This window comes from Girardinichthys multiradiatus, chromosome 15 (genome assembly GCF_021462225.1).
Source record: "Girardinichthys multiradiatus isolate DD_20200921_A chromosome 15, DD_fGirMul_XY1, whole genome shotgun sequence".
Lineage (NCBI taxonomy): Eukaryota > Metazoa > Chordata > Actinopteri > Cyprinodontiformes > Goodeidae > Girardinichthys > Girardinichthys multiradiatus.
The window spans coordinates 1,442,208-1,467,500 of NC_061808.1; the positions used below are offsets into that span (position 1 = coordinate 1,442,208).

Here is a 25,293-nt window from a genome sequence, read left to right on the forward strand (position 1 = left end):
AGGGTTTAATAAGCGTTATTTTTTCGCAATAAATAAGTATTTACTCTAAAATGTCTGAATGGCATTTCATATACAAGCTCTAAATCAACTGATCTACATTCACTGAACCTAATCTTTTGCTTTTTTTGGCAGTTCATAGGGTGTGAAGACTCAGTCCCTTTACGTTTAATTATTTAATTACATAAAACTGTAGATGTTTTCAGTTCTAGCAGCTCTGCAGAAACACCAGAAGTGTATTATTGCCGCGACATGGCATCCCTTAATCCAAACAACAACTTCCTGTTAGACGATCATTTTATTTATCACGGTTCAGTGTTTTTAGCTGTAAAAAAGTGTATTCAGCTACTTTCTTATTATTGAATTATGACCTCTGACCCTAGCTGTGGCAGTGAGGCCTGTTTGGTGGTTCAGCCACTCCTGGGAAGGTTCTCCATTGTTCCATGTTGTCAGTATTTATGGATAATTGTTCTCACCGTGGTTCCCTGGAGACCCAAAGACGTGGCTTTAGAACCCTAAACAGACTAATGTCTGTGACTTTGTTTCTCCAGATGTTCTTCAAGCAGGATGCACTGCTGTTTAAGGTCTTATAGCCTACTTCATGTCGTCAGGCAGGTCCTTTAATCAGGCCTGGCTGTGGCTGAAGAAACTGGACCAAACATTTTAGATGCTGTGAAACATTTAGGTTTCAGAGATTATTTGAAGGTCATGAATATCCTCCATCAGTACTGCTTCTCCATCTTTATGACTGGTTTGCTTGTGAACATTAGTGGTGGAGTCAAGGACTTTTGGAAGTTATGAAACCAAGTCACTTGTTTTTGTTTCTAAAAGTTAATATTTTAATAAATTATTAATTTATGCAATAAATACAAAAAATAAGCAAGTTCAAAGTTAACAAGTTTATTAGAAAAATAAGTTTACCTCATGTCACTGTACAGTACAAAACATTTTACTTGCAAGAGTGCAAACACACACAGAAGACAGCCAGACTCTTAACACTGGACATCCAATAGTGCCAGATGCTAAAAATGAAAAGCTGCGCATCATTTCAGAACTCAGACCAGAACATGAGTCCAGATTCAAAGACAATGTGTTTCATGGCAGGAAAACAGCAACAACTTCCTGTTTTTAAAGCACCTTAAAGGAGAATCCCCCAGCAGGTAACAGGTGTAAGGTAGAATACAACCCTAACATGACACTGTGCTCTACTACAGCTCCCAGAATGCCTTTCAAACCCTCTAAGAGGTGTGCATTTCTTAGAAACGCCAGTGGATGTGAGGGGAAATCTCAGTTTCATTAAGGGGAAGCTAGAATGGATCTGTTGGTGCCGCCTGGAGCCAATAAGCATCAGTTTTGGACTTGATGTGAATCCAAATCCAAGCTGGATCCCAGCTACAGACTGTCCTCATATTTGGAAAAGATTTGGACCAAATAAGCTGGAAAACAGCGAGGTTAGGATATTCTGTCAGGCATGCTGAGGGATCTGCAGGTGGAGCAGAACATCAGACCAGAACATGAGACTAAAAGCTCCTTCAGGTCATGTGATGATTCTATAATAAAGACTAACTTTAGCTGAGAGACATGCAGAGTAACATTACATTTCCATTAGACATTGTACACAAACAGAGAAAAGACACGAATTAAGAGCAGATTTCATGAGAACCTGCAGAGAACCTGCATGATGATCAGGCTGCAGCTGAAGGCCTGAAACATCAACACTGATCCGAACGTCAGCTTGTGAACCAATGATCCCTCAGAATGGAGCTGGAACATCAGGCTTCGTCACCGGTTTTAATTAAACTGTCTGGGAAGCTGAAGTGTGTGGATCTGTTGGTGAGTTTAATCTAAAACCTAAAAGCTGCTGATTAAAGTTCAGGTATTTAGGTTGAGAGAATCTTTAGGTCACTGCGTTTACAAGAAGCAAAATGATAACCTGGAAATGAAATGAATCAGTTCATTATGTTCTAAAATATTTCATGACTCAGACGGGCTTGGGTTTTATTTAAATAAAGAAGCTGGATGTCTGGCTTTGAACTCCTCCTAACCAAGTTGTTTTCCTGCTTTGCATCAAGGCCTGTGTTGCTGTGGAAGTCTAACAATCCCTGGAGTCTTCATCAAGCACTGCGTCTTGAAACAAGGCCGACAGAAGAAGCTCTGAATGTTGACACTGAAATCTGGACCTAATTCAGACTTTTAGAGCCTATAATGATTCAATGAAACATGTTTTAGGCCTGCAGAACCTCTTTGGGATTGAAAGAAATGGGCTGAAAATAAACATTATTTGACACGTGGCGCCCAGCCCGCAGCACCAGAACAAGTGCTGCCTTTAACAGAGAGGAACCATCTACTCACCGGTCCAGTATTTAGGAAGCACCAGCTTACTTTACTCTGAACTGAATATTTGTGGTTCTGTTTTCAGTGCTCCGATTGGATACTTCGATTTCTAAATGAGTTGTAACCATCCAATCACATGAACTTATTTTATGAGCCTGATGATGAACTGCAAACTCTGGAATCATTCAGCAGCAATAATTTCCAAAGTAACGTTTCACTGACCCACCGTCAGAACCAGAACCCAGCAGGTGTCTCAGAGTGGAAGACTGAAGATCCCTTAGCAGCTCTGAAACAGCTTCTGTTCGTCTGTAACGTATGAAGAGCTTCACTTAGGCTCATTTCAAGAGCAGCAGCTAACTGCAGCAGCCTGGATCAAACCTGGAGATGGAGCTGAAGTTCATCAAGTGCTCCGTTATTGTGCAAACCTCTGAGCTGGAGATGGCGTCAGGTGGACCCTGCCTGGCTTTCCTCCAGCTTCAGGAGAAAAACTCGAGACTGAGGTAGTTAACAATCCACTCTGCTGAACTGCCTGGCCCTCAACGCTGCTCCAGATGACCACAGATCATTAAGTCCATCTTCAAAACAAATGAAATAAAAAACACAGAGTTCAAGCAGTCCATACTAAAAAAGTGCAAGGCTTTATCCAGGATGACTGTCCTGAACTCCTGCTCAGCATGGCTTCACATGGATCTGAGTGTTCTTCTGATTATCCCATCTGCTCCTCAATAAGGCTGGATCACCACTGGCCCACTGAGTCAGCTGACCTTACCCCTTCCTCCTGCCTCAGCCTGCGCCGCCGGGTCGGTCCTCATAGCAACACATCAGGAGCGGCCTCCACCCCTTTTTCCTGCTAGTCAGGTAACAAAAGGAAGCAATTAGAGAAGGAAAACAGGACGGTGTCACATCTACACACTCATATACTGCTGACTGACAGCTGCAACATGAACCAGAGGAAGCATTCACACAGCCTGACAGCACATGCATGAGTTAATGCTCAGAGAATCCGCTGGAACCGAAGCAGAGGTGCAGCAGGTGGAACGTGAACACGCTCAGACAGGAAGGAGAGCAGGGAAAGGAAAGCAGTGAGCAGCCATAGAGGTAAAGTGGACAGAAATAAGCTCAGGTGAGTCATGCAAAGCAGTTATCTAGCACAACAGCACAGGAGACACATGCAGGATTAGTATCCAGGTCGTAAATAGCAAGGAGAATCCTTCTGGGACAAGAAAAGCTTCGCTTTCAGAATAAAATCAAATTGTGCTTTTACTCCCTCCCCCCAAAGTGACAAAAACAACTTAGGGCTTACTGTTGATGCTGCGTCGACAGTGAATTTAGGACACCAATTTGTGAGACATTTATGTTTTTGGACATGAGAGGAACTCATAAGGATGGAGTATGTCACTACACATACAGAGCACTTGAGAGATGCCGAATACAGAAGTAGGTGATTTGGAATTTGATGGCATGCAAGGTGACACTGTAGCACGTGGCCAACATTGGCAAACCTTCAGTCCTTTTTCTTCCACAAGGAGCCTTAAATTTGAAGGAAATTTGAAGAGAGAATTTGCCCAAACATGAATTTTCAACACAATTTGAAGTTTGTTTTTTACACGAGTGCGTGTATGTTTATTAAAGCAGACAAACAGCAAAGAATACAAGCCAAAATGTAAAGCCAAAAATAGGACTGCTGGGGTCCTCCGTTTCTCTTTTCAGGAACAAGACACGCATTACCTTGACAATACAAATCGTAGTTTCATTGCTTTTAAACAGGTTTAGGAGACATATGCTTTGTTGCTGTTAGCTACTTAAAACATGGAAACCAGAATGTGTAAAAACATACAGAAAGCTTTAGCCAAATAGACAGCTGCAGCACAAATCTGCCTGTAAAAAACGGCCTTTAAAAAGTGGTAAAAACAAAGGGAACAAGAAGAGCAGTTCGCCAGAAACAGGTGGGGGTGGGATTACGTTTGGAGTCCAAGCGGATTTTTAAAATATGTACAGAGATCTTGCCAGATGTCACCAATTTGGAGGAAAAAAATGCAGGCAACCGTATGATTGAGGGCCAATCAGATCAAGTCTCTAAACCAAAAGAGAAAAATCAAGATGGATTTTTTGAAGCAAAGCCCTACTGGTTTACTTCCACTGCTGCCCAAAAGAATCCTGATAAAATTCCTGGTTGTCAGATTTGTAACCAGAATAGTTACCAGAATGATCACCACCTTGGAGCGGTTGCTGAGCAATGGGTTGAGAGCCCCAGTTCTGATTATTGGTCTGGCGGCGCTTGGAATCTGGCTGGTTGTACCCATCAGCTTTGCGCTTTCCTCCTACATTTCCACCGCGGCCACCCCGCACACCACGTACCCCTCCTCGCCCTCTCGGCTGCATGCCTCCTCTTGATCCGCGTCCGCCGCGGCCCAGTCCGGGTACTCCGCCGCGCTGGGAGAAGTTGGCCCTGCCTCTGGGTGCTCCGGCTCCGCCGCGTCCCCTGACTGGGGAGGCTCCGCCCCTGGGACCTCTACTGCCGCCCCGCCCTCGGGCCGGGGCCTGGAACTCGTCGTACCCGTAGTACGGGTCGTCGTAGCCGCCACGGTAGTTGTGGTAGTCATAGCCGTAGTAATCGTAGTAGTCGTCATAGCTGTAGTAATCCTGAGGGTAGCCGTAGCCTCCCCGGTTGCCACCGCGGCCCCGGCCCCTAACAGGAGGAGCCATGTGGGGCGCGGGAGGGTAGTAGTAATAATCATCATACCTGAAGGAGAGAAAAACAACATAACATCAACACTGAAAGCAGCCATGAACAATGTCCCTGAAACACATGTAGAGCGCCATCTACAGCCCCATGTGTGAAAGCCCTTCATACATGGACCAACTCATCCCAACGTATTTGGATTAGATCCTGTTGTCCTTCAAACCGTAGTCCAACCAGAATCAGTGTAAGTGGAGATGTTCACATTGAATCACTGGTGAGCTCTCAGGGCCTTCAAGGTACTCAGAGAAGGTTCTAAAAACGGAGCTTCTGTAAGATCTAGCAGTGTAACCTGAGCTTGATTTAGACTTTTCTGTCACAGCGTTCTGCCTTATGGTCACTGGAAATCAGGAAAAACAAGCCAATCAGAGGTTCTCCTGAGTATGTCTGTAAGGAAGAGGAGGTGGTGTCTGGGGTTGTTCAGATGGAGAAGAGGTAACAGTTTTCATCCTTCTTCCCTTCTGTTCTAAGCAGATCCTTCAAATGGTTCTTCTATCCAGCTGATAAATATATCAACGGACTTCTTCCTTCCAATGATGCTGTTTATTAGGTGGGATTTTATCAGAGCAGCTGTGTGTGACGACTGTCCTCGTAGGTTTACATGCCGTCTAGATGAGCAGCTGGAGTCACTTAGAGACACAGAAAGCTGACGCAGGAAACAATATCACGACATTAGGAATGCTGTACACACCATGACTGGTGAGCCGTCTTACATTTGTGATTTGGCTGCTTGTCTCTGGGCTTTCCGCTCCTTCCTTTTCTGGTCCGGTGGTTTGGCAAAAACGATTTCGATTGGCTCTCCCTCCAGCTCCTTCCCGTTCAGTTCTTCCAAAGCCTGCAGCAAGATGGGTTTTCATTTAACCGTCCAACCAAAGCCAGAATGTCTGATCTGAGACCATCATCAGTACCTTCACTGCTCCTTCCCTCTCCTCAAAGTGAATGAAGGCGTAGTCTTTGAGCTTCTTAACTCGCTCTAGTTTCCCAAACTGGCTGAACGACTTCTCCAGGATTTCTTCTGTAACATCGTTGGCAAGGTTCCTCACAAATAAGACCTTGACCTGCACAGAAAAGGTTTGTCCTTCTTGTTATAAGACAGGTGCAGCTCAGTTATTTGAAATATCATCAAAATGTTCATTTATTTCAGAAGTTCAGTTTAAAGAGTCAAGCTCTAATATTAAATATTAGAGCCAATACTCCTCACAGAGTAATTAATTCACTGAGTTAGTTTTGATGGTTGGACAGTCGCTGTCATTGCTGCAAAGTCAACACCAGTGACTGTCCACTGTCTCTACATGCTCATCCAGGAGGAGTGAATGCTGCAAGTCACTGACTGGATGCAATCTGCTGGGTTTCCTTAGATAGAAAAACTTTTTATCCAGTTTGAATAAATAACTGAATCTGACTGTTTGAAAGTTAGGATTAATTGGAATGTATGAACCTGACTGGGAATCTGTACGATTGAACTGAATTGACTTTGTAAAGGCCCTCCAGATGACATGTTGTGAATTGGTCTTATAGAAATAAAGTTGAATTGAATTAAATGGTTCTGGCTTCCAGCTCATGAAAACCCAACGTTCAGCTTCAAAGCTGAATATTACATCAGACCAATAAAAAGGACTTAAAAGCAGAAATGTCGGCCTAACATTGCCATGGTGATTAAAGCGGGTTTTGGTCCCGTTGGCACTGTGGGTTGGTACCAAGACCTACTGGAAAATGAAGTCAGCATCTCAATAGGGCTCCAAAACTGACTGAACTTTAACAGGCTTTGCTTCTCAATCCTCTCAAGGCTGCCGCTTGTTCTACCACACTTTTTCCTTCCACTCAATTTTACATTAATATGCTTGGATAGGGCCGCCTCTTTGGCACTGAGCTTTAGTGGCTTATCAGGGCTCTGTGTAACTTTCATTGGGCTTTTAAGATCTTTATGAATAGAATTTGAGACCAGTCTCTAGTCATGAAAAATAACTTAAGTTAACCTAATAACTAATGTGTAACTGATGTAATTGTGTTTTTCAGTTCTGACCTGAGACTCAACTGCTTTAACATCTAGATGACCTAAATCTAACTTCAGTTTAAGGCAAACAGATATTTATCTAGCTGCAGCCTTGAATCTCTGTTAATTGGACTTCAGCCGTTGTTTCACCGTCATCGATAATCATTCAAGTTAATAGAAACTGAAATATATCTGTGTGTGTGGTGAATATATAGAATATATGACTTCCACCTTTGGAATGAAAAAGATTCACGTTTTGATGACATTTTGCTAAATGAAATTTCAGAGTTCGGCCCTTTTTATTCTTAGTTTCCCCTCAGCTTACCTTGGCCATAACTTCTGGGTCGGGGTCCTCGATGGGATCGGCCCACTCCACTGTGACCAGGTTGCCCCAGACCTTGACCTTGCCGCTCATTAGCCGGCGGCGGGCCTGAGCAGCTGTTTTGTGGTCTTCGTACTCCAGGAAGCAGAAGCCTCGGTTCTTCTTCTTGTCATCGGGTTGCTGGTACAGTATGACATCACTGAGACCCTCTGAACACACACAGGAGACCCAGAGGACATGTCAGGCTGAAGTAGAACCGGTGGTCTACAGAGAAGCTCAGACAGAGAGCTTTACCTGTAACTTTTAAAAACTCTTCAACAATCTGCTCCTTAGTTTTACTCTTGGGAATGGAACCAACAAACAGCCTGTTGTTTGCTACAGATATACACACACCGATGTGTTTCCCAGGGCGGATCTCGTAGTTATTACACTGAAAAACAGACAAGGTTTAGGTTTCAAACCAACCTGGACCCAAACCGGCTTTCTTCCTGATACGATGCTACCGTTTCCACAAACCTACCAGCTTCACCGCCTCCTGGGCGGATTCTTTAGCGCAGAACGTGACGAAAGCGTAGCCTCGGTTCAGGCTGCTTAGGGGGTCCATCATTAACCTGAGGTCCCAGATCGGCCCAGCTTTCTCAAAGAGAGGAACCAGCTCATCTTCAAACAAGTCGCGGGGAATCTTCCCAACAAATATCTGCAAGGAAAGGAGGAACTTTCAGGAACTCTTTGATGGAGCCACAGGAAGAACATGTTCTCTTGAATTTATAGACCTGAAGTTAGTGGACAGGGAGATCTTTATTTGGCTCATGAGGTTCCTAAACAAGCTGAATGACCCGAGGTTTTCTAAAATCCTAGAACATTCTCAATAAACCATAAAATCATTTCTTCCTGTTGGGTGAAACCCGGTTCTCTCCCCTTCCTAACCAACACTCGTACCTCTGTTCCCACAGTGGGTTGTGGTCCTGAGTACACCGACTCTGGCGGCGGGCCACCATACTTTCGCTGGCCCGTCGTGACATCTAGTGTGTAGTTGGTTCTTTCCAGCAGCTCTTTGATTTTAGTCTCATCAGGTCCTTTAGTTACAGGAGAAACTTTAGTCCCCTGTTTCTCTCTCTGCCTGTAGGTCTTCATCACCCCACACAGAAAGGCACTTTTGTTCTGAGAAGAACACAAGCAGTTAAGAGTCATTCTCTGAAAACATTTAAAGAAGTTCTAGGTCTAAGATGAGGAAACTCACTTGAACATGTGACAGATCACTCTCCTTGAACTGGACCAACACTTGCAGCGCCCCATCTTCATTAAATTCCTTCAAAGCTTCAAGAGCTCTTTCATCGAGGTCACTGTGTGCTACCAGGCCTGAAGAAGAAGCAGAAAGACAGACAATAAAGTAAAATACAGCCTACAGGATGAAGTACCATCTCCAGCAGGTCAAGATAAATAAAATGAAATCTTTATTATTTATGTATTAACCAGTAAAAAGCTTGAATAATCTGCATGTTGGGAAAGTCAAATAAGAACATCAGACTGGGGTCCTGATCACTTCATTGGGAGTCCATCAGAAAGCATAGATACCTGCTGGTTCTGCTGCTGTGATCACATGAGCAGAACCATCAGAGATGCTGGCCAGTTCTTAACAGTCAGCCCATTTAGTTCTGCAAAGTTTGTAGAACTGTTACAGAACATCACTTTGTTGTCTAAGGTCTAAGCCTCTTTCACCCTTTAGAAAGACAGGCAGAGTGGAAGCGAGTGGAACTGGAGGGTCTGTGTCATGTGACTTGCCCTGCCAGCAGCAGGCACGGACAGCGCAGCAGATGAAATGACGTTGAAACAAAGCGCTAAGTTCCTGAAGCAGAAGAAAATCCTTTTCTTCACACACATTAACTGGAAATATGTAACAAGATGAATTATCTACAGAGCATGCTGAGCAGACATGCTGTGAACATCTTCAGCAGGACCAAGCCTGCAGTTTTATGTGGGTCCAGTCAGATGTATCTCTGCAAATGATAACACTAAGAGTGTTTTATGCGTCAGAACATTACAGGAGCTCAGTTAACTCATTGTTAGAGCTAAACCGGAGAGACTGAAACCTTCCTGGTAACTGCCTAGTCATATTCTACTGCTCTGTCATGGGTTTTCAAACATAAACATGGCATGATTGGGGGGGCTCAACACACACTCCACACCACAGCATACAAAAAAAGTGTTTTATAACAATTTTACACCAACTAAAAGTACCGAGGAGGTTTCATGAGGTCTACAACTCGGCCAAGACTCCAAGAACCAACCAGCTGCTCTGCAACAGATTCAAGTTTCTTCCTTTAAACACAACGTGGATATTAAAATGAATAGATTGTGAAAGGAAATGAGCACTTTCAATTAACAGGGTAAGCATCGCTGCTGACAGATCCTCCATTGTTTCTGCCTACTACATTAGAAATGTGTCCAGGGTCTGGAGCTCCCAGCTGATAAACTGAGAGGTGACTAGAAAGAGTGTTGCAGAAAGATTCAGAACAGCAATATGTTACATTTACTACAAGGAATGAAGGTCAGTCTCAGCTGCCAGTATGACTGAAACTTTTTCATTTCTTCTAACTTTATTGTTCATTTTCCTGCTGTTTTATTGACATAAATGTGCATGTTGGTCACATTTCCCCATCTCGAAACTGGGAAATGACCCCAAACAAGGTCAAAGAAATGCTGAGAGCAACTTGATACACACGGCAACTCAGTGTTTCCATCTCTGAACAACAGGAGAACAACCAGAAACAGAGTTTGAGCTTACCTGCTACATACAGGTCATCTAGTTTCTCAGCTACTTTCTGGGACAAACCGGCGTCCAACAGAGCCTGGAAATGTTCTGAACGGGTTGCTGCTGCTGTTGTGTCCATGGGCTCCTCGGTGCCATTCCCGTTCACATGATCTGTGGCCATGTCTTCAGATATCTGTGAAAATGACAGGAACAGCTCAGTCATCACTGATGGTTCACCCCAACCCGGGGATAGGTATGAAGTCGTCATTAAATAGACTTTAAATGTGTCGTTTCATTATTTCTCTGACAAACCATGTTTGAGTAGTTTCAGATAAAAACACAAACTTTAATCTTAAAGTTAGGATTGCATGACTGTCGCCACCATTTGGTTCCTATCTGGCTAGTACTAGAACCTTTTTTAAAAAAAAACCACCTGTTCTTTTCCACTGCTCCTGGCATTTAGACCTCTCTGATGGGGTCCTATTTAAAATGATCATAATTAATAGAGATGAGCTTGAAAACATCAGTCTGTCTGAAATTAATCCATATAATGTGTTTCACTTAGTGATGGAGTTACTGGAATAATGACCTTTTCATTAATATTCTCATTTATTGATTGTATATGGGTTTTGATGTCCTAATTTCTATTCATTGTGTTCTGGCAGCAATGTATGTATGGGCTGCAGGGTGAATGCTGCAAGTCACTGACCCAATGCAATCTGCTGGGTTTCCTTAGATGGAAAAACTTTTGAATAATAAACTGAATCTGACTGTTTGATAGTTAGGATTCATTGGAATCTATAATTGGATTGAATCGACTTTGTAAAGTTCCTCGAGACAACATGTTGTGAACTGGCACTCTAGAAATAAAACTGAATTGAATCCCATCATCACATGTAAATATGATATTCTTATTTTTTGCACAAACCCTGCAATGATAATTCTAGATTCTCACAATTGATCAAAAAGGTCAGAATATTTTTATTTCCGTAATTTCCTTCTTGTTTGTGTCGTCAACAAAGAGGTTCTCTTAGGAACAATTATTCAAATCCTGACTTAGTTTTAGCGCAACGCTGCGACTGACTGTTAACTAACTGGTTAAAGGTTTAAGCAGATCCAGAAGAATAAAAAGCTGCAAGCTGAACCGATTCCCAAAGCTTTGTAGAATGACTCGGTCTAGGTTTGTTATCTAGCTGCAGATTAAGGGACTGTGGATTCTTTACTTTTTCACCAACAGAGACCAGATTTCACCAAGCTTGAGTACTACTGTTTTCTGGGTTGCCATCTTGGTTTCAGTCGCTGTATTTGTGATTCCAAACCTGGCAGAACCATCCCAATAGGTAAAGAAAAACCTACTCATAAAACCTCCATCTCATAATCCTTTACTTATTGTTTGTGAGATAACTGCAGCAGAATTAGGAATTTTGGGGTAAATAACAGGATGCTGGATTTTCCTGGAAGGAACAAAACAGTCGGCCAGACCGTGTTTTAAATCCCTTCAATACTCAACATGGGTCCATATGTCAGACCAGAAAGAAAAGTCGGCTTGCTGCCAGTCTCTGGGTGCTGCTGGATTTACAGCAACATTTCAATCAGTCGTAGCTTAGTGAGGAACACGTTACAACCAATATAAGGTCTCAGAGTATCTAGATCTGGAAGGAAGAGTCTGTGTGAGATCTGTAAACACGATGCAGGAAAGTCACTTCTCCAGAAGCACAAAGAGATGAAGGAGCTGCTGTCATCCAGATATGGTCAACTCGTGTCCTCAGTGCTGGTCCCTGCTCCAACACATCTGTTTCAAGTCTTCAATCATCTCCTCAGTCTGCAACCATGGAAATATCTACATAACATCTAAGCATACAACCTGACAAACATATTTCATATGAAAAAAATTTGATAATTTTAATCCCAGAAAAAAAATAATGATAATAATAATTGTTCTGGAAACCCAGTAATACTAATGGTTCCCAGATCGTTAAAAAACCCAACAGTGGTGGACAAAAATGAGCAGATTTAAAATGTCACCACGTGTTTCCTGCTCCCAAACAAAATTATTCTACCTTTTTTTGTGACAAACATCATGTTTCTGGTCACAGCTTTTTATATTTTAATTATGACTGAAACAAGCAGCAGGTCTGCAGCTGACTCCACTGCTGTTTCATTCACAGGTATCGGCAGGTTCTAAAATGTCTATCACATAAACATAATCCAGATTATAATACACTGACTATTTGTTTCATTCTTGTTAGCAACATTTTCTTGATGCGTTGGTTGAACATAGCTGTGGTTAATTTAGCTAAAGATGAGCAGAACTATTTAAACCAATCAAATACTGAAATTTAAATGTTCTTATTTACAGATAAACCAAAAATAAATTGATTTGAGAACAGTAAGAAAATTGGAAGTAATTCATAGCTTAATTTCAGGATTTAACCTGTAATGTTTGGTTTAAAAAAAGCTAAATTAATGTGATTAATGGTATAATGTTCTCTGTGGTTGTTTTTATTGGTGAAAATGTACCAAACAGAACCTTTTGGCTAAATAAAAGGACAATTACAATTCAATCAACTAGAATTTATTCTAGCCACTCCACATGATTTAAGTCACATTTTTTTACAGGTTTTAATGTAAATTAGGGGACATAAAGTAGCAAAAACGTGGGCTTATTAAATGCTGCAGCCAGCTTTATGTTAAACCTGATCTTGGTTTCATTTAATGGTTCTATTATTGCTCTTTCTGATTTAATTGTTTGACAACTCTTCTGAACTGTGAAATGTTGTCAACAAACCTAGAAAATGTCCTAAGTTCTCTCAAATCGCTCGTTTTGTGTCAAATAAAATGTTACTGATTATGTGCAGAATGACAGTCGTCGTTGGTTATCTGGAGCCAGTTTCAGGTAAAGTAATGAAGTTGTCGTTTAGCATTTACTGACCAATCAGAGATCACCTTCAGGGCTGTGCAGTGAATACAGACTGTGGTGCTTGGCGCCATCATCCTGAACCCTGAACCCTGAACCTGAACATAATGTTAGAAACCGAGCTGCTCGGATCTCTGCAGAGGAATCTCAGTAACACAACCATCTCTAACAGAGAACCCGACAGAGAGAGATGCTTTACAACAGATTCCCAGAGAGCTGTGAAAGTCTCCATGTTTCTCTCTCACAACAACACGCTGTTAGCCCGAGTTAGCAAGCAGCGCAGGCTTCTACAGGCTGTAGGCCTCAGCGTACCGACCAGAGCAAACATCTCCATTGCTTCCTAATTACCTCATCATAATGAGCATTTTAGAAAACTAAAAATACTTCATCTTGTCACGTTACTGTGTATCGCTCGAAAGGGGCCGTTTCACCCTCTCAAAATGCCGGTTAGCCAAGCAGTAGAGGCCAGAGCGAACATCAACCAACACCCCCCAAAAACAAGCTTTTCCTGCTACATACCATGCGGATCTAACGGTGGGTGCACGATGCTGATCCGTTGTGGAGATGGAGGTCCGGATTAGCGGGAATACTAACGCCGGTGATGTTCACGTTGGTTTCTTTTTACACCCGGGGTTAGAAAATGGCGGCGAGGTAAAGTCCCGAGGTCTGCTTCTTCCCTTTTAGATAAACAGGGTTTCTGAGGGGGGTATTCAGGGGCTCCTCCGGTTTCATTCTTCTGGGTTACAGCAGGGAAGAGAGCCATGATAACTGAGACACAGGGCTGTAAATCTCTCTTAATGTAATAATAATCTGATAACACAGAGTTAATGTGTAACATACACTGTAATACCACACAGCAACGCTGGGTTAATGATAACAAATAAGGTTATAACACAGTAATGCACACCCAAATGGTACATTACACAATAGTATGTCACAGTGACATAGAGTTAAAGAAAATATTGACCCAGTGAACATGGTCAGAGTGCACAACTCCAAATCAGAATCAAAAATTGTCTTTCAATTTACTTTATTTACATAGCGTTGATTCACAACAGATGTTCTCAAGGCACTTTACAAAGCAAATATACAGTTTATATATAGAAATAAGCAGTACATTCAATCCGGTAATATAGACAGATTCAAAGTCAATTACATCCATTCCAATTTGATCCTACTTATAACACAATGCAGTCAAGTTCTGTTTATTATTCCAATTGAGGAAACCCAGTCATTTGGATCGAGTAATTGACTTTGCAGCAATCCCTCATACTGAGCACGCATGTTGCAACAGTGGAAAGGAAAACTCCCCTTTAACAGGAAGAAACCTTCGACAGAACCTGGTTTGTGTGAGCAGCCATCGGCCTCAACCAACGAGGAGTTTGAGAAGACAGAACATACACACAAAAACACAAGCACCAATCTAGCAGTAATTTCTATAACTGACTTCATCTAAGGGAGAGACTGTATTAAGCACTGAAAGGGCCAAGAGTATCATCTACAGAACATGAAGTTATTGGCAGCAGTGGCTCAGCAGATAGCCCCCTCCAGAAAGGTGTCACGGCCATACAGGTAAACCCCTGGCCAGATGTAACTTTTACAAGGAGGGGAAAAAAACAGTGAGAGACCATAAAGGTATTAGAAACAATAACTGCAAACAATGTATAATTCTAGAGCAGTAGGAGAAAGTAGAAGAGTGAGGAAAATGGGTCATTTTGTCCTCCAGCAGCCTAAGCCTATAGCAGCATAACTACAGAGATAGCTCAGGATAACCTAAGCCACTCTAACTATAAGTTTTATCAAAAAGGAAAGTTTTAAGCCTAGCCTTAAAAGTAGACAGGGTGTCTGCCTCACGGACTAAAACTGGGAGCTGGTTCCACAGGAGAGGAGTCCTGATAACTAAAGGATCTGCCTCCCATTCTACTTCTAGAGACTCTAGGAACCACCAGTAAACCTGCAGTCTGAGAACAAAGTGCTCTGTTAGGAACATATGGACCAATCAGATCTCTGATGTATGATGGAGCTAGATCATTAAGGGCTTTATATGTGAGGAGGAGAATTTTAAATTATATTCTGGATTTAACAGGGAGCCAATGAAGGGAAGCTAAAATAGGAGAAATATGATCTCTCTTTTTAATTTTCATCAGAACTCTTGCTGCAGCATTTTGAATCAGCTGAAGGCTTTTAACTGCATTTTGTGGACATCCTGATAGTAAAGAATTACAATAGTCCAGCCTTGAAGTAACACATTTAAAGACATGCAGTAAACGTCAACGCTTTACCCATAGATTTATTGAAACATGTTAACTGTTCATCATTTATTCCTGAAGAAAAAAATAATCCGGACAGTTTTTTATTTTATGTTTCTGTTTATGGCTTACTTTATGCTAGTTTTGTTTGTATTGTTTTCTCGTTTACATCACTTCCTGCTTCTCGTCAGGGGCGTGGCTTATATCCATTTTTGGACGCTCATTGGCTAAGCGCGAAATTTCAAACATAACACGAACATAGGCAGCAGCAGAGACTGTTGTTCGGAGGGGTCAGTATGCTAATAACGATGCAAATATCACAGTAATATAACCTTTGGTCATCCTTAGTTTAAATATATTAATAGAGAACAAAGTTCATATTGTGTCTAATAACTTAGAAGACATTTTTAGCCCGAACTGAGATGGATGTCGCTTCGTATTTACGGTAAGTCAGTTAGCTTCCTGCGGTTACATCTGTTTTTAATACGAGTTACTGCCATGTATGTTAGGCGGTGTGCTCTCCTCTTTAATATTCTCTCAATATTTACCATTTTAGGTGTTTTGAAGAAAGTTTGACGTCCTACAGTGGAGATGACCCGCTGGATGCGTGGGACAAGTGAGTTTTTCAGCTAATTCTGCTGTTAATTAAATCATAACCGAGGGAAAATGCAACAAAACAACACAAAAATAAAAGGTTTAACTTAAGTTTTAAGAATATTTATTTTATAGTAGAATAATCCAGACATGATTTATTTCAGTAAAGATTTTGAGTTCGTAGATATGGACCGGATCTCATGCTGTCTCTAATTAACATCTTGATCTGGCAGAACATTACAGGACCATAACATCCTGAGATCGTATGTAAAATTACACAGTCAATAATTAATATTTTGGGTTATTTAGCCTGTCATGAGAGGAAAAAAATGGGGTTCTTATTTTCACCATATCATTCATACATTATAACTGTCACAGTTCCAACTAAATATTTAGTTAGAAAGCTAAATATTGAACTTGCTAATTAGATATTAATTTTGGAACTGTGACAGTTATAAATGACATTGTGAAAATATGAGTCTGAGAAATAAAGCCCATTTTTATTCTCTTATGACAGGCTAAATAACCTGAAATATTGGTGTTAATGTTTGACTGTAACTTTACAAATGGCAGCCCTCATCGGACATAACAAAGACATTTCTCTGCAGTAAATGTCCGATTCTGGTCTTTTCCCAAAGCTTTTCCTCAAAATATTTCAAATTGTCGTGCCTCCTGAAAACCTGCTCAGACCACAGCCTGATGTCTGACCCGGTACTGGTGCAGAGCGGCCTCTTGGTTAGGCAATGTGTGTAAACGACCGATGGCTCCCAAACATTTCACCTGGTAAATTAAAGTTAAAGGAAAAGCTGAAGGTGTTCTGCAGATTTTAGTCCAGGCCATCTCCAAACATTCTCACTGGCTTTTGTTAAAATCAACTTTCTCCACAGTGATGAAGAGTGTGTTTGCATGGAATGTGGGACTATGAGTAAACCTTGTTGCAGTTTGTAGTAAAGCTGTGTATTTAACATACAAGTCCTCTCCATCCCTGCAGGTTTGTGGACTTCCTGGAGCAAAGGCTGCCCGTGGAGGGCAGCAGTGAGATGTCGCTGGTGTTTGACGCCCTCGTCCTAAAATTTCTGAATGTGGATCGATATGCAAATGATATCCGATACATAAACTACTGCATCAGATGTGTAAGTCGGTCTCATTATTCCACCACTGTACAGCAGGACCGTGTAGATGGGTGCGATCGTTCAGGTCTTCATGTAAGCTGTGTCTTCCAGGCCAGTTATTACTCGGACCCCATCGCCCTGTACACCCATATCTTCAGTAAAGGCGTCGGCACCAGGACGGCTGCTCTGTATGTGGCGTGGGCTCAGCAGTTTGAGGAGAGGGGAATGAACGAACAGGCTGATTCAGTGTACCAGAAAGCTCTGGAGAACCAGGTCCAGCCTGCGGACATTGTTCTTCATGAATACAGGTGATAATATCATCAGCTGCAGCTTCAGTTTCAAAAATATTTCTTACTTATATTTTAATGTGAAGCTGGATCAGTAAGGTTTGACTGCAGGAACCAGGTTCTGTTTCTGGGGCTTTTCCTGGGCCCATGTTTGTTCTGACTGAAGGAATTTGAAGCTTCAGGTTCTGGTTTGAACACTGCGGACATCTGGGTTAAATAAATGTTGAACCTCCTTCTAACTGATGGAGAAACATCTGAATCTAGTAACAGACTGTTTGCTGAGTGTTCTGAAGTGTCGTAGTGTGTAAGACGACTACTATTAACTCTGACCCATAGGCAGTTTCAGAGCAGAACCAGAACCCAGCCTCCACCGTCTGGTAAGACTGTATCAACTGCTTCTTTAAACAGATTAAAATCGTGTTTTATCAGCGGCTGATGGCTGTTTCTTCTGTTTTATCGAACAGGAGCTCGAGTCCCTCTACAGAACTCCCAGCTGACCAATCAGATGTGCCCCCACACGCTGGCACAGAATAAGGTTCCTCTCTGAATGTCTGTTACTGTTCAGCACCATTAACACCAGTATAAACCCACTAATCTTCTGTGGTTCACTGCAGGCGGCAGCTGATTGTCCATCTGAACCACTGGGGTACAGAACGGTCATAACGTAAGTTCACCTGGCCCGCTCCAAGCCTGTTTTCCTTACATTTCCAATGATGATCTAAAACAAACCAGACGAGATATCTTCTCACTGCTGGTGTCGTCCACAGAGTGTCTCGCTCCGAGACTTCAGGAACCCTTCCCTCCAGTCAGAACGCCGCTCTCCTGACCGTGTCCCAGTACAACAAGGACGAGTTGGTTTGTGAAGGGTCCGAGTTTTGCTTTGAGGAGGTCAGAGCCGCAAAATACTTTCGTAGGATCCAGAAGAAGCAGGAACAGGAGCAGAGAGAAATCAGTAAGACACCTTATCAGGACCCGAAAACACGATGTGTGCTGTTTCTTTGAGGTCACCTACATCTCTTCTTGCAGTGGAGAGGAAGCTGAGGGAGCAAGAGGAGGAAGTCCAGAGACTTCAAAGCATGTTGGAACATGTCAACCAGGGACTGGAAGCTTGTGGAGCTCTTCCAAGCTTGACTTTATCCCAGGAGGTGAGACTACAGATGTCTATAAGCTCTTTACTGGGTCAGCTTTAACCTAGTGAACATGATGCATGTTCTCTCTCCACAGCCCGGTTCTGCTCCAACAAGCTCCAATCCTTTCCGGTCCTCGTCTTCACGTCCCCGATCCTCGAATCATCTGAGCAGCCGGCTCTCCCTTGGTCTGAGATTGCACTCTGAGCTGAACCTGATCCAGGAGGCCGGTCCCAGCACCGCTCCGATCTCAGAGGTATCCCACCCTTCCCCCATCCTGTTTAACAGGAGATCCGGAGCAACTGCAGCAGGCACAGAGCCGGGACCCTCAGCTCAGCAGGCTTCGAGCATCAAGCAGACAAACCTGTTTCTCACCAGACCTGCCGCCGCTCCTGCCGCTTGGGTTCATCTCGGCTCAGACGCACAGCAAACCAGCGAGCTCAGCACCAAGCTTCTGTGAGTACCTGCTGAAACTTGTGTGGTGATCTGTCTCCTCCTGAAGCTCCTAAATGACCTGAAGGTTGGCAGCAGTTTGTTCCTCATAGACTGAGTCCAGATGTTTAACATCTTCTAACCTTAGTGCTGGTAGATTCAACACGTCCAGGCCCTTGAGCAATCTTCACACACCCTGTTGGGGGACAGTAGGCATTGCGATTTGATTGGCAGTAAGTGTAACTTCTGGGAAGTTTGGTGCAATAACACGGATGTGTTGTAAGTTCTGCGCGCTCCAGTATCATGGCCAACAACTAGACGAGATTACTTCTGGTCACTGATTGGTAACGTTATCTAGCAACGCTCTGAAGGAATTGGACCGCTGCAGCCCGTCTCCACTGAAGTCAATAAATGACCCCAGTTCTGTCGTCTACTAGTTCGGTTTCTTTAATGTTTTTAGAACAGCCACGTCTTTCCTTTCTTTCTTCTCTTCCGTGTGCTCGTTGGTCTTTTCCTGCTTATATAAACAGTTGGAAGATGTTTGATTACCCTAATTTTGGTCCCATTAGGGAAGGCAGTCAGTTACCAGAACCTGAGGAGAAACTAAATGGTGAGTCCAGCTGCTGTTCACAGACTGTGCTCTTTATCTTCTCCTCCTGAATGTTCTCAGACCTCCTCTTTCTATTTCAGTTTCACAGGGAGGAACAGCTAACATCTCCCACGTCACTCCCAACACTTCCCTGGGCTTTGTTCAGGCTACGCCCTCCCGGGTGCTTCCGTCGCCCACCGTCAACACGCGGGAGGCCCTGGGTGAGTTTGCCTGTTTCCTCTGTGACAGCTGTCCAGGTTCTGGTGGTGTGATGCATCAGGTTCTGCTGCTCTTACCTGCTTGGTTTTCCACAGGTGTGATCATGGACATGTTCCAGGCTCCTACGTTCCTAGACAAGGCTTATGAGAGCACCTCCATGCTCTACCATGCTGCTGAGAAGGACCTGGATATGGAGACGAGTGGTAAACATGCTGGAAGCTTGGCTTAAATGTTATATTACCTCTGCAGATTGGTGTTGGATTACCCAGTTCTGCTGTTCTCTGACCCGTCATCTCTTTCATTGGTTTCTCATTGTTATAGTCATCTCATCATTACCGAAGCCCTCCGCCTGTGTCCAGTTTAGCATCTTCCAGGATGACGAGGACAAGGAGAACGGCAGGTAATTGTGGACTTACTCCATTTCTTCAGCATCAAGTGTTACTTGGAGCCTCCTCAGGGACAGTTCAGAAACATTTTGACGCAGGCATCTGTGTAGAGGTTTAGAGCCGTTATGGCAATGAATTAACTCAAGACCAAGGCCTGATATTTCCGTTTGTTAATTTTTATGGTTTTATGCACAAGTAGAGCAGGTTTCCTTCTGCATGACCTTGGAATGAACTAACTTGATATCAGCCAGTTTCCACCAAACCATTCAGGTGTCTGAAACCTGAAGAGCCAGAGAGATCTTCCTTCAGGCTCCAAGCAACAACTGCATGCTGAACCCAAACTATTAGTTGTTCTGGGGTCTGCAGCTGCTGGGTTGACAGGAGGCTGAAGTATCTGGATTCACACTCAGCTGAGGCTCATAGTTGATGTTAAAACATCAGCTTCATTTCCTTGGTGGTTAGATGAGAAATGATGCAGATCTTGAACCGCTGCTGATGGCTGCTCTAGAACCAGTGTTTAAACTGGTTTAAATGTAAACTCTCCTGGGTTTCCTTCCTAGGACTAATGGACGAATTTAATGTCTCCGGATTTAAATGATGACAATTTGTTTTATTCAGCGCTGCAGCTTCGCCTGAGAAGTCCAAACCTGGCAAGGCTCTGGCAGAAATCAGCACGATGAAGACAGACAAACCCAACGTGAGTAGAAAACATTAAAGGTTCTGCCGGGTCAGATGCTGCTGGAGGGTGTTTTCCTCTATAGGCTGAATCCTTGTCTGTGCTGTTGATCAGGAGACTCCTTCAGAGCTGATCCCCGATGAGAGCACCATGTGGGGCACTCGCTACAACTCCCTCAACTCGCTGGCTGCCTGTCCCAATAGTACCACAGACTTCGCCATGCTGGCCCAGTTCGTCTCCACTCCATTCACACACAAAACTCCGTTCAGCGGCATCTTTTTCCAGGCTGAAGGTACACGGGCAGGACTTCCACCTCGCCAGCCACCTTCTGTTGCTCTCAGGAGGTGAAACTCTGATGCTTGGACTAGTTTTTGCCTTTGTTTGAACGTTTGTTCTGTTTCTGAACTTCCTGCAGAGAATAACGGTGACAGCTGTGATGGTGATGAAAACGTTTTCATCAGACGTCAGACTAAAAAACTCAGGTTTGGTCTTTTAATTACGTATCTCCACCGTAGACGTGTGAGTTTATGAAAGTTGACATTTTGATCTAATGACCGCAAATAAAAAGCTAAAGATGCTGGTTCCAAGTATACAACCCTGAGGAACTCCATGACCCAATATAGCCAACATATTCTGAGTCCGCTCGAGGATGAACTTAAAGTGCTTTAGTCAGGTTTGATGAAGAATGAAATAAGAAGTTCTTTGTTCTCCCTCAGCCCCATCATAGAGCAGAGTCCATCTGACGATAAGGCCTCTGAGTCAGCCGTCAGCCAGCTGCTGCCCTCCTCTGCAAGACAAGGCACCATCATGTCTGACGGCTTCACCTCCACCTCCATCAGCATGGTGCAGCCACCTCCTCCTGCAGTGCTCTCCTTCAGGGACCAGACCCTTTGTCCAACCGAGTCCTCCAGGTCAGCCGGGTCTGGATGGGAGGTGTACACTGACCCTGAGCAGCCACCCAGACTGGCCTGTCAGAGCTCAGTCACACTCAGAAGCGAGCCGTTTAAGATCCTGGAAGATCCAGAGAAACCTGCCAGCCCAGAACCAGTCCAGAACTCCGTCCATGATGTTCCCATGAGCCCTGAGTGTGCGCCCAAGGCGAGCTGGCTCAACATCAGAAGTCCTGAAGCCACAGCTGAGCAGGATTTGGATGCTTTCCTGAGTCCCTGTCGACCCAGTAAAGTAGACACCACTTCCACTAGGACCCTGGATGTTCCCATGAGTCCGGAGCCGCTGCAGTTCTGTGTCGACACACCCATGAGCTCGCAGAGGATCAGCGATGAACCCATGATGAGTCCTGACAGAAAGCTGAGGACGAACGGTGAGATCCAGCTGGTGTCTGATCCCTGGGATACCGAACTGATCTCTGATCTGCTGTCCAAGCTTAGCATGCCTCTGACCTCTCACCCCTGCTGCATCACCTGGCCCTGTGACCTTCCGAGCATCGGTCCAAAGATGACCCTCAGCATGGGTAAGACCCTCAGCAGAAGCAGTTAGGCTCAGGTAGAAATACAGGTAGAGTTGAGGAGCAGATATTACAAGCTCTGAGCCCTAAGAACCTGAGTAATGCTCCCTTTTCATTCAAAGCATTGCAAATGTATTACATGGTTTAGATCAAAGCAGATTCGTGTGTTAGTTGAAAATATGTCTGGACTTTGACTAGGCCATTCTAAAAATCTGTGGCAACACCTGAAAACTGCTGTTGACAGGGTTCTACAAAGTTCTGACTCAGAAGGGCTGCTACAGATGCACACCACACTTGTCAGAGTCTTATTAGTAAAAGTGTTAAACTATGTATAATTTTCCTTCCACTTCAAAGTTCTGCACCACTAAATACATGAAATACAGGAACGTTGGTTTGAACTTTGGGGAGACGTGGAAAAAGTTTAAGGGTTGTGAACATGTTTTCAATCTTTCAATTCAATTCAGTTTTATTTCTATAGCTCCAATTCACAACACGTCATCTCAAGATGCTCTAGATAGAAAATTCAATTATTTATTCAAATTGGATAAAAAGTTTTTCTATCTAAGGAAACCCAGCAGATTGCATCCAGTCAGTGACTTGCAGCATTCACTCCTCCTGGATGAGCATGTAGAGACAGTGGACAGTCACTGGTGTTGACTTTGCAGCAATCCCTCATACTGAGCATGCATGTAGAGACAGTGGAGAGGAAAAACTCCCTTTTAACAGGAAGAAACCTCCAGCAGAACCAGAACCAGGCTCAGTGTGAGCGGCCATCTGCCACGACCCACTGGAGGTTAGAGAGAACAGAGCAGAGACACAAAGAGAACAAAGAAGCACTGATCCAGGAGTACTTTCTATGGGAAGGAAAAGTAAATGTTAATGGATGTAGCTCCTTTAGTCGTTTCATCTAGAAAGAAAGAACAGATAAACACTGAGCCAGTTTTCAAGGTTAGAGTCTGAAAGAGAGAACATAGAGTTAGTTACAGTAGAAGCTCAGCTCAATGTTCTACAGAAGGTTCTACTGGATCTTTTCTTACAGGGAACTCATCCCTCAGAGTGGACTGTGTTCTTGGAGAAGGAGCCTTCGCTACGGTTTACCAAGCAACAGACCCCGTGACCTCTGAGAAGATGGTTTTAAAGGTAGAAAAGTTTTCTTTGGAACTTTGTGTCCTTGCATGTCCCCATGTTGATTTTCACAGAGGTCTTCCCCTGAAGGTGGCAGGTTGGAGTCTGAAAAGCTCCTAGCTTTCATAGACATGTGCACAGCTGGATATAAACACACAGGAAATATTTATCACTAAATATTAGTGAAACTGTTAAAAATGCCTAAAACCACCATGTGGTTAGTGGTAAATTTGTTCTTCTGGTTCCACCTCTTGAATGCAAGCAGATTTTCTTCTGTAACGACATCTGCTGTTTGAAAAGAGAACTGCAGTGAGTGAATGTGAATAAAATGGCATTATAAGAGACAGCACGGTTCATGCTGATGCCAGAAGTCAAGTCAAATTTATTTATGTAGCGCTTTTCAGCAACAAGGCACTGAAAGCGCCGGCGTACATGAGGAAAAACATTACAATGATACAGAAAAATAAATCAAATGACATTAATAATCCTTGGGAGTTTACTGGTAAGAGCTGGTTCTGATCCAATCTTTCTAATAGAGGTAATTAGATCTTTAAGTTCTCTTTGGTAAAGAATTTATCTGGTGCTAGAAGAAAAAGGATCATATTAATCCTTGAGGTCACTGGTATGAGGCAGCTGTGGTCCCATCATTCAAATGGTAACAGTCATTGGCGCTCACTGAAGTCTAAGTAGAGAAGCTGGGTCACTAAGTAGAGAAGCTGGGTCACTAAGTAGAGAAGCTGGGTCACTAAGTAGAGAAGCTGGGTCACTAAGTAGAGAAGCTGGGTCACTAAGTAGAGAAGCTGGGTCACTAAGTAGAGAAGCTGGGTCACTAAGTAGAGAAGCTGGGTCACTAAGTAGAGAAGCTGGGTCACTAAGTAGAGAAGCTGGGTCACTGGTAGCTCCAAACCTTTTAAATACTAATAATGTTTGGCTTTCACTGGAATGAAATAGTTGCAATACAATCCTTCTAAGAAATCTAAAAATCTATCAAGCCACATTTAGGGATAAAGAGGATAAGAAGAAAGACCACATTAGGTAAGAGGAGAAAAAAAAATCATATTTCACACTTTCTCCTTAGCAGGACACAGAACTGATCCTCTAAAGGAGGAAATGTGGAGCATAACTGTAGCTTCACACTGCCCCCTACAGGTCAGCCATGTTTATCTTAAGAGATAAACATGGCTGACCTGTTCATCACTTTGTGGTCCTGTTCTGGAGCTCCAAGTTCATTGGAAGAGTTTTAGGTGGTAAACCTCAGTGAACATAGACACCCGAGACCTCCAGTTTTCCTTCTTCAGGCCACCTTTGGTAGCTTCTGACTTCTGCAGCGTGGGAACATCCCACAGCGGCTTCAAGAGCAGAAATTTCACCTGTAGCCTGATGGATCCCACAGTGGACATGGAAACCAGGCTATCACTGCTTTTACTTCAGTCATCAGTGGTCATAATGTTATGGCCGTTGGATCTTCCATCGAGTGTTCAGTGTCAGAGATGATGTTCAGATGAAACGTGTGATTGTTTCAGCAGTTCCTGCAGCAGATATTTCAAATTTCTATATCCAATCCTTTTGACTCACTGCCGTGTGTGTGTGTGTGTGTGTGTGTGTGTGTGTGTGTGTGTGTGTGTGTTCTGGCTGCAGGTTCAGAAACCAGCCAATCCCTGGGAGTTTTACATCAACACCTGCTTGGACGATCGGCTGCAGCCCGCCGTTCGCCACCTGTTCTGCAGCATCCGCTCAGCTCACCTTTTCCACAACGGGAGCGTGATGCTCGGGGAGCTGCACAACTACGGCACCCTGCTGGTCCGTCTGCTGCATCACAGCCTCACTGACACCTCAGCACGCTGGGGGTTAATTTACCTGCAGCACCTTGTATTCAAATTTATATTGATTCTGACAAGTTTGTCTCTAAATGTGTCCAAACTGAAAGCTCCAGTTAATGTAAAGCAGATATTTATCTCAGCTGGATTCTTTAAACAG

The 25,293-nt window shown here is 43.4% G+C and overlaps 2 protein-coding genes across 6 annotated transcripts in view; one reads left to right on the plus strand and one right to left on the minus strand.

The window, feature by feature from the left end:
• Positions 1 to 881: 881 nt before the first annotated feature.
• LOC124881987 (heterogeneous nuclear ribonucleoprotein Q) lies at positions 882 to 13,762 on the minus strand. Of its 5 annotated transcripts, none has more exons than XM_047388024.1 (10): positions 10,172 to 10,331; positions 8,627 to 8,745; positions 8,326 to 8,547; positions 7,907 to 8,083; positions 7,681 to 7,816; positions 7,390 to 7,595; positions 5,980 to 6,129; positions 5,785 to 5,906; positions 4,690 to 5,074; positions 882 to 3,178 (listed from the first exon to the last, which is right to left on the minus strand). In XM_047388024.1, the coding sequence occupies exons 1-10, from the start codon at positions 10,317 to 10,319 to the stop codon at positions 3,140 to 3,142; spliced, it is 1,704 nt and encodes a 567-aa protein (XP_047243980.1). In that variant the 5' UTR covers positions 10,320 to 10,331; the 3' UTR covers positions 882 to 3,139. The 5 variants fall into 5 exon arrangements, with proteins under 5 accessions (XP_047243980.1, XP_047243979.1, XP_047243978.1 ...); XM_047388023.1 differs by having other exon boundaries at positions 882 to 3,181; XM_047388022.1 differs by having other exon boundaries at positions 4,533 to 5,074.
• Positions 13,763 to 15,534: 1,772 nt separating this feature from the next.
• bub1 (BUB1 mitotic checkpoint serine/threonine kinase) overlaps positions 15,535 to 25,293 on the plus strand; it is a 14,591-nt gene continuing 4,832 nt past the window's right edge. Inside the window, exons 1-20 of the mRNA XM_047388997.1 lie at positions 15,535 to 15,749; positions 15,861 to 15,920; positions 16,890 to 17,031; positions 17,122 to 17,318; positions 17,634 to 17,674; positions 17,762 to 17,832; positions 17,912 to 17,961; positions 18,065 to 18,249; positions 18,324 to 18,442; positions 18,522 to 18,880; positions 19,426 to 19,466; positions 19,547 to 19,666; positions 19,760 to 19,867; positions 19,986 to 20,064; positions 20,669 to 20,747; positions 20,841 to 21,018; positions 21,142 to 21,208; positions 21,443 to 22,197; positions 23,231 to 23,331; positions 24,955 to 25,116. Of these exons, the coding sequence (XP_047244953.1) occupies positions 15,727 to 15,749; positions 15,861 to 15,920; positions 16,890 to 17,031; positions 17,122 to 17,318; positions 17,634 to 17,674; positions 17,762 to 17,832; positions 17,912 to 17,961; positions 18,065 to 18,249; positions 18,324 to 18,442; positions 18,522 to 18,880; positions 19,426 to 19,466; positions 19,547 to 19,666; positions 19,760 to 19,867; positions 19,986 to 20,064; positions 20,669 to 20,747; positions 20,841 to 21,018; positions 21,142 to 21,208; positions 21,443 to 22,197; positions 23,231 to 23,331; positions 24,955 to 25,116 (2,937 nt within the window). The 5' untranslated portion in view covers positions 15,535 to 15,726. The remainder of the gene's footprint in view (positions 15,750 to 15,860; positions 15,921 to 16,889; positions 17,032 to 17,121; positions 17,319 to 17,633; positions 17,675 to 17,761; positions 17,833 to 17,911; positions 17,962 to 18,064; positions 18,250 to 18,323; positions 18,443 to 18,521; positions 18,881 to 19,425; positions 19,467 to 19,546; positions 19,667 to 19,759; positions 19,868 to 19,985; positions 20,065 to 20,668; positions 20,748 to 20,840; positions 21,019 to 21,141; positions 21,209 to 21,442; positions 22,198 to 23,230; positions 23,332 to 24,954; positions 25,117 to 25,293) is intronic.

Excerpts from the sequence above, each read along its gene's own strand:
- LOC124881987 (XM_047388019.1), bottom strand. Across the intron at positions 7,817-7,906 it reads CCCAGGAGGCGGTGAAGCTG|TGTAATAACTACGAGATCCG; the intron begins GTAGGTTTGTGG and ends TCTGTTTTTCAG. Across the intron at positions 7,596-7,680 it reads AGAGTTTTTAAAAGTTACAG|AGGGTCTCAGTGATGTCATA; the intron begins GTAAAGCTCTCT and ends GTGTGTGTTCAG.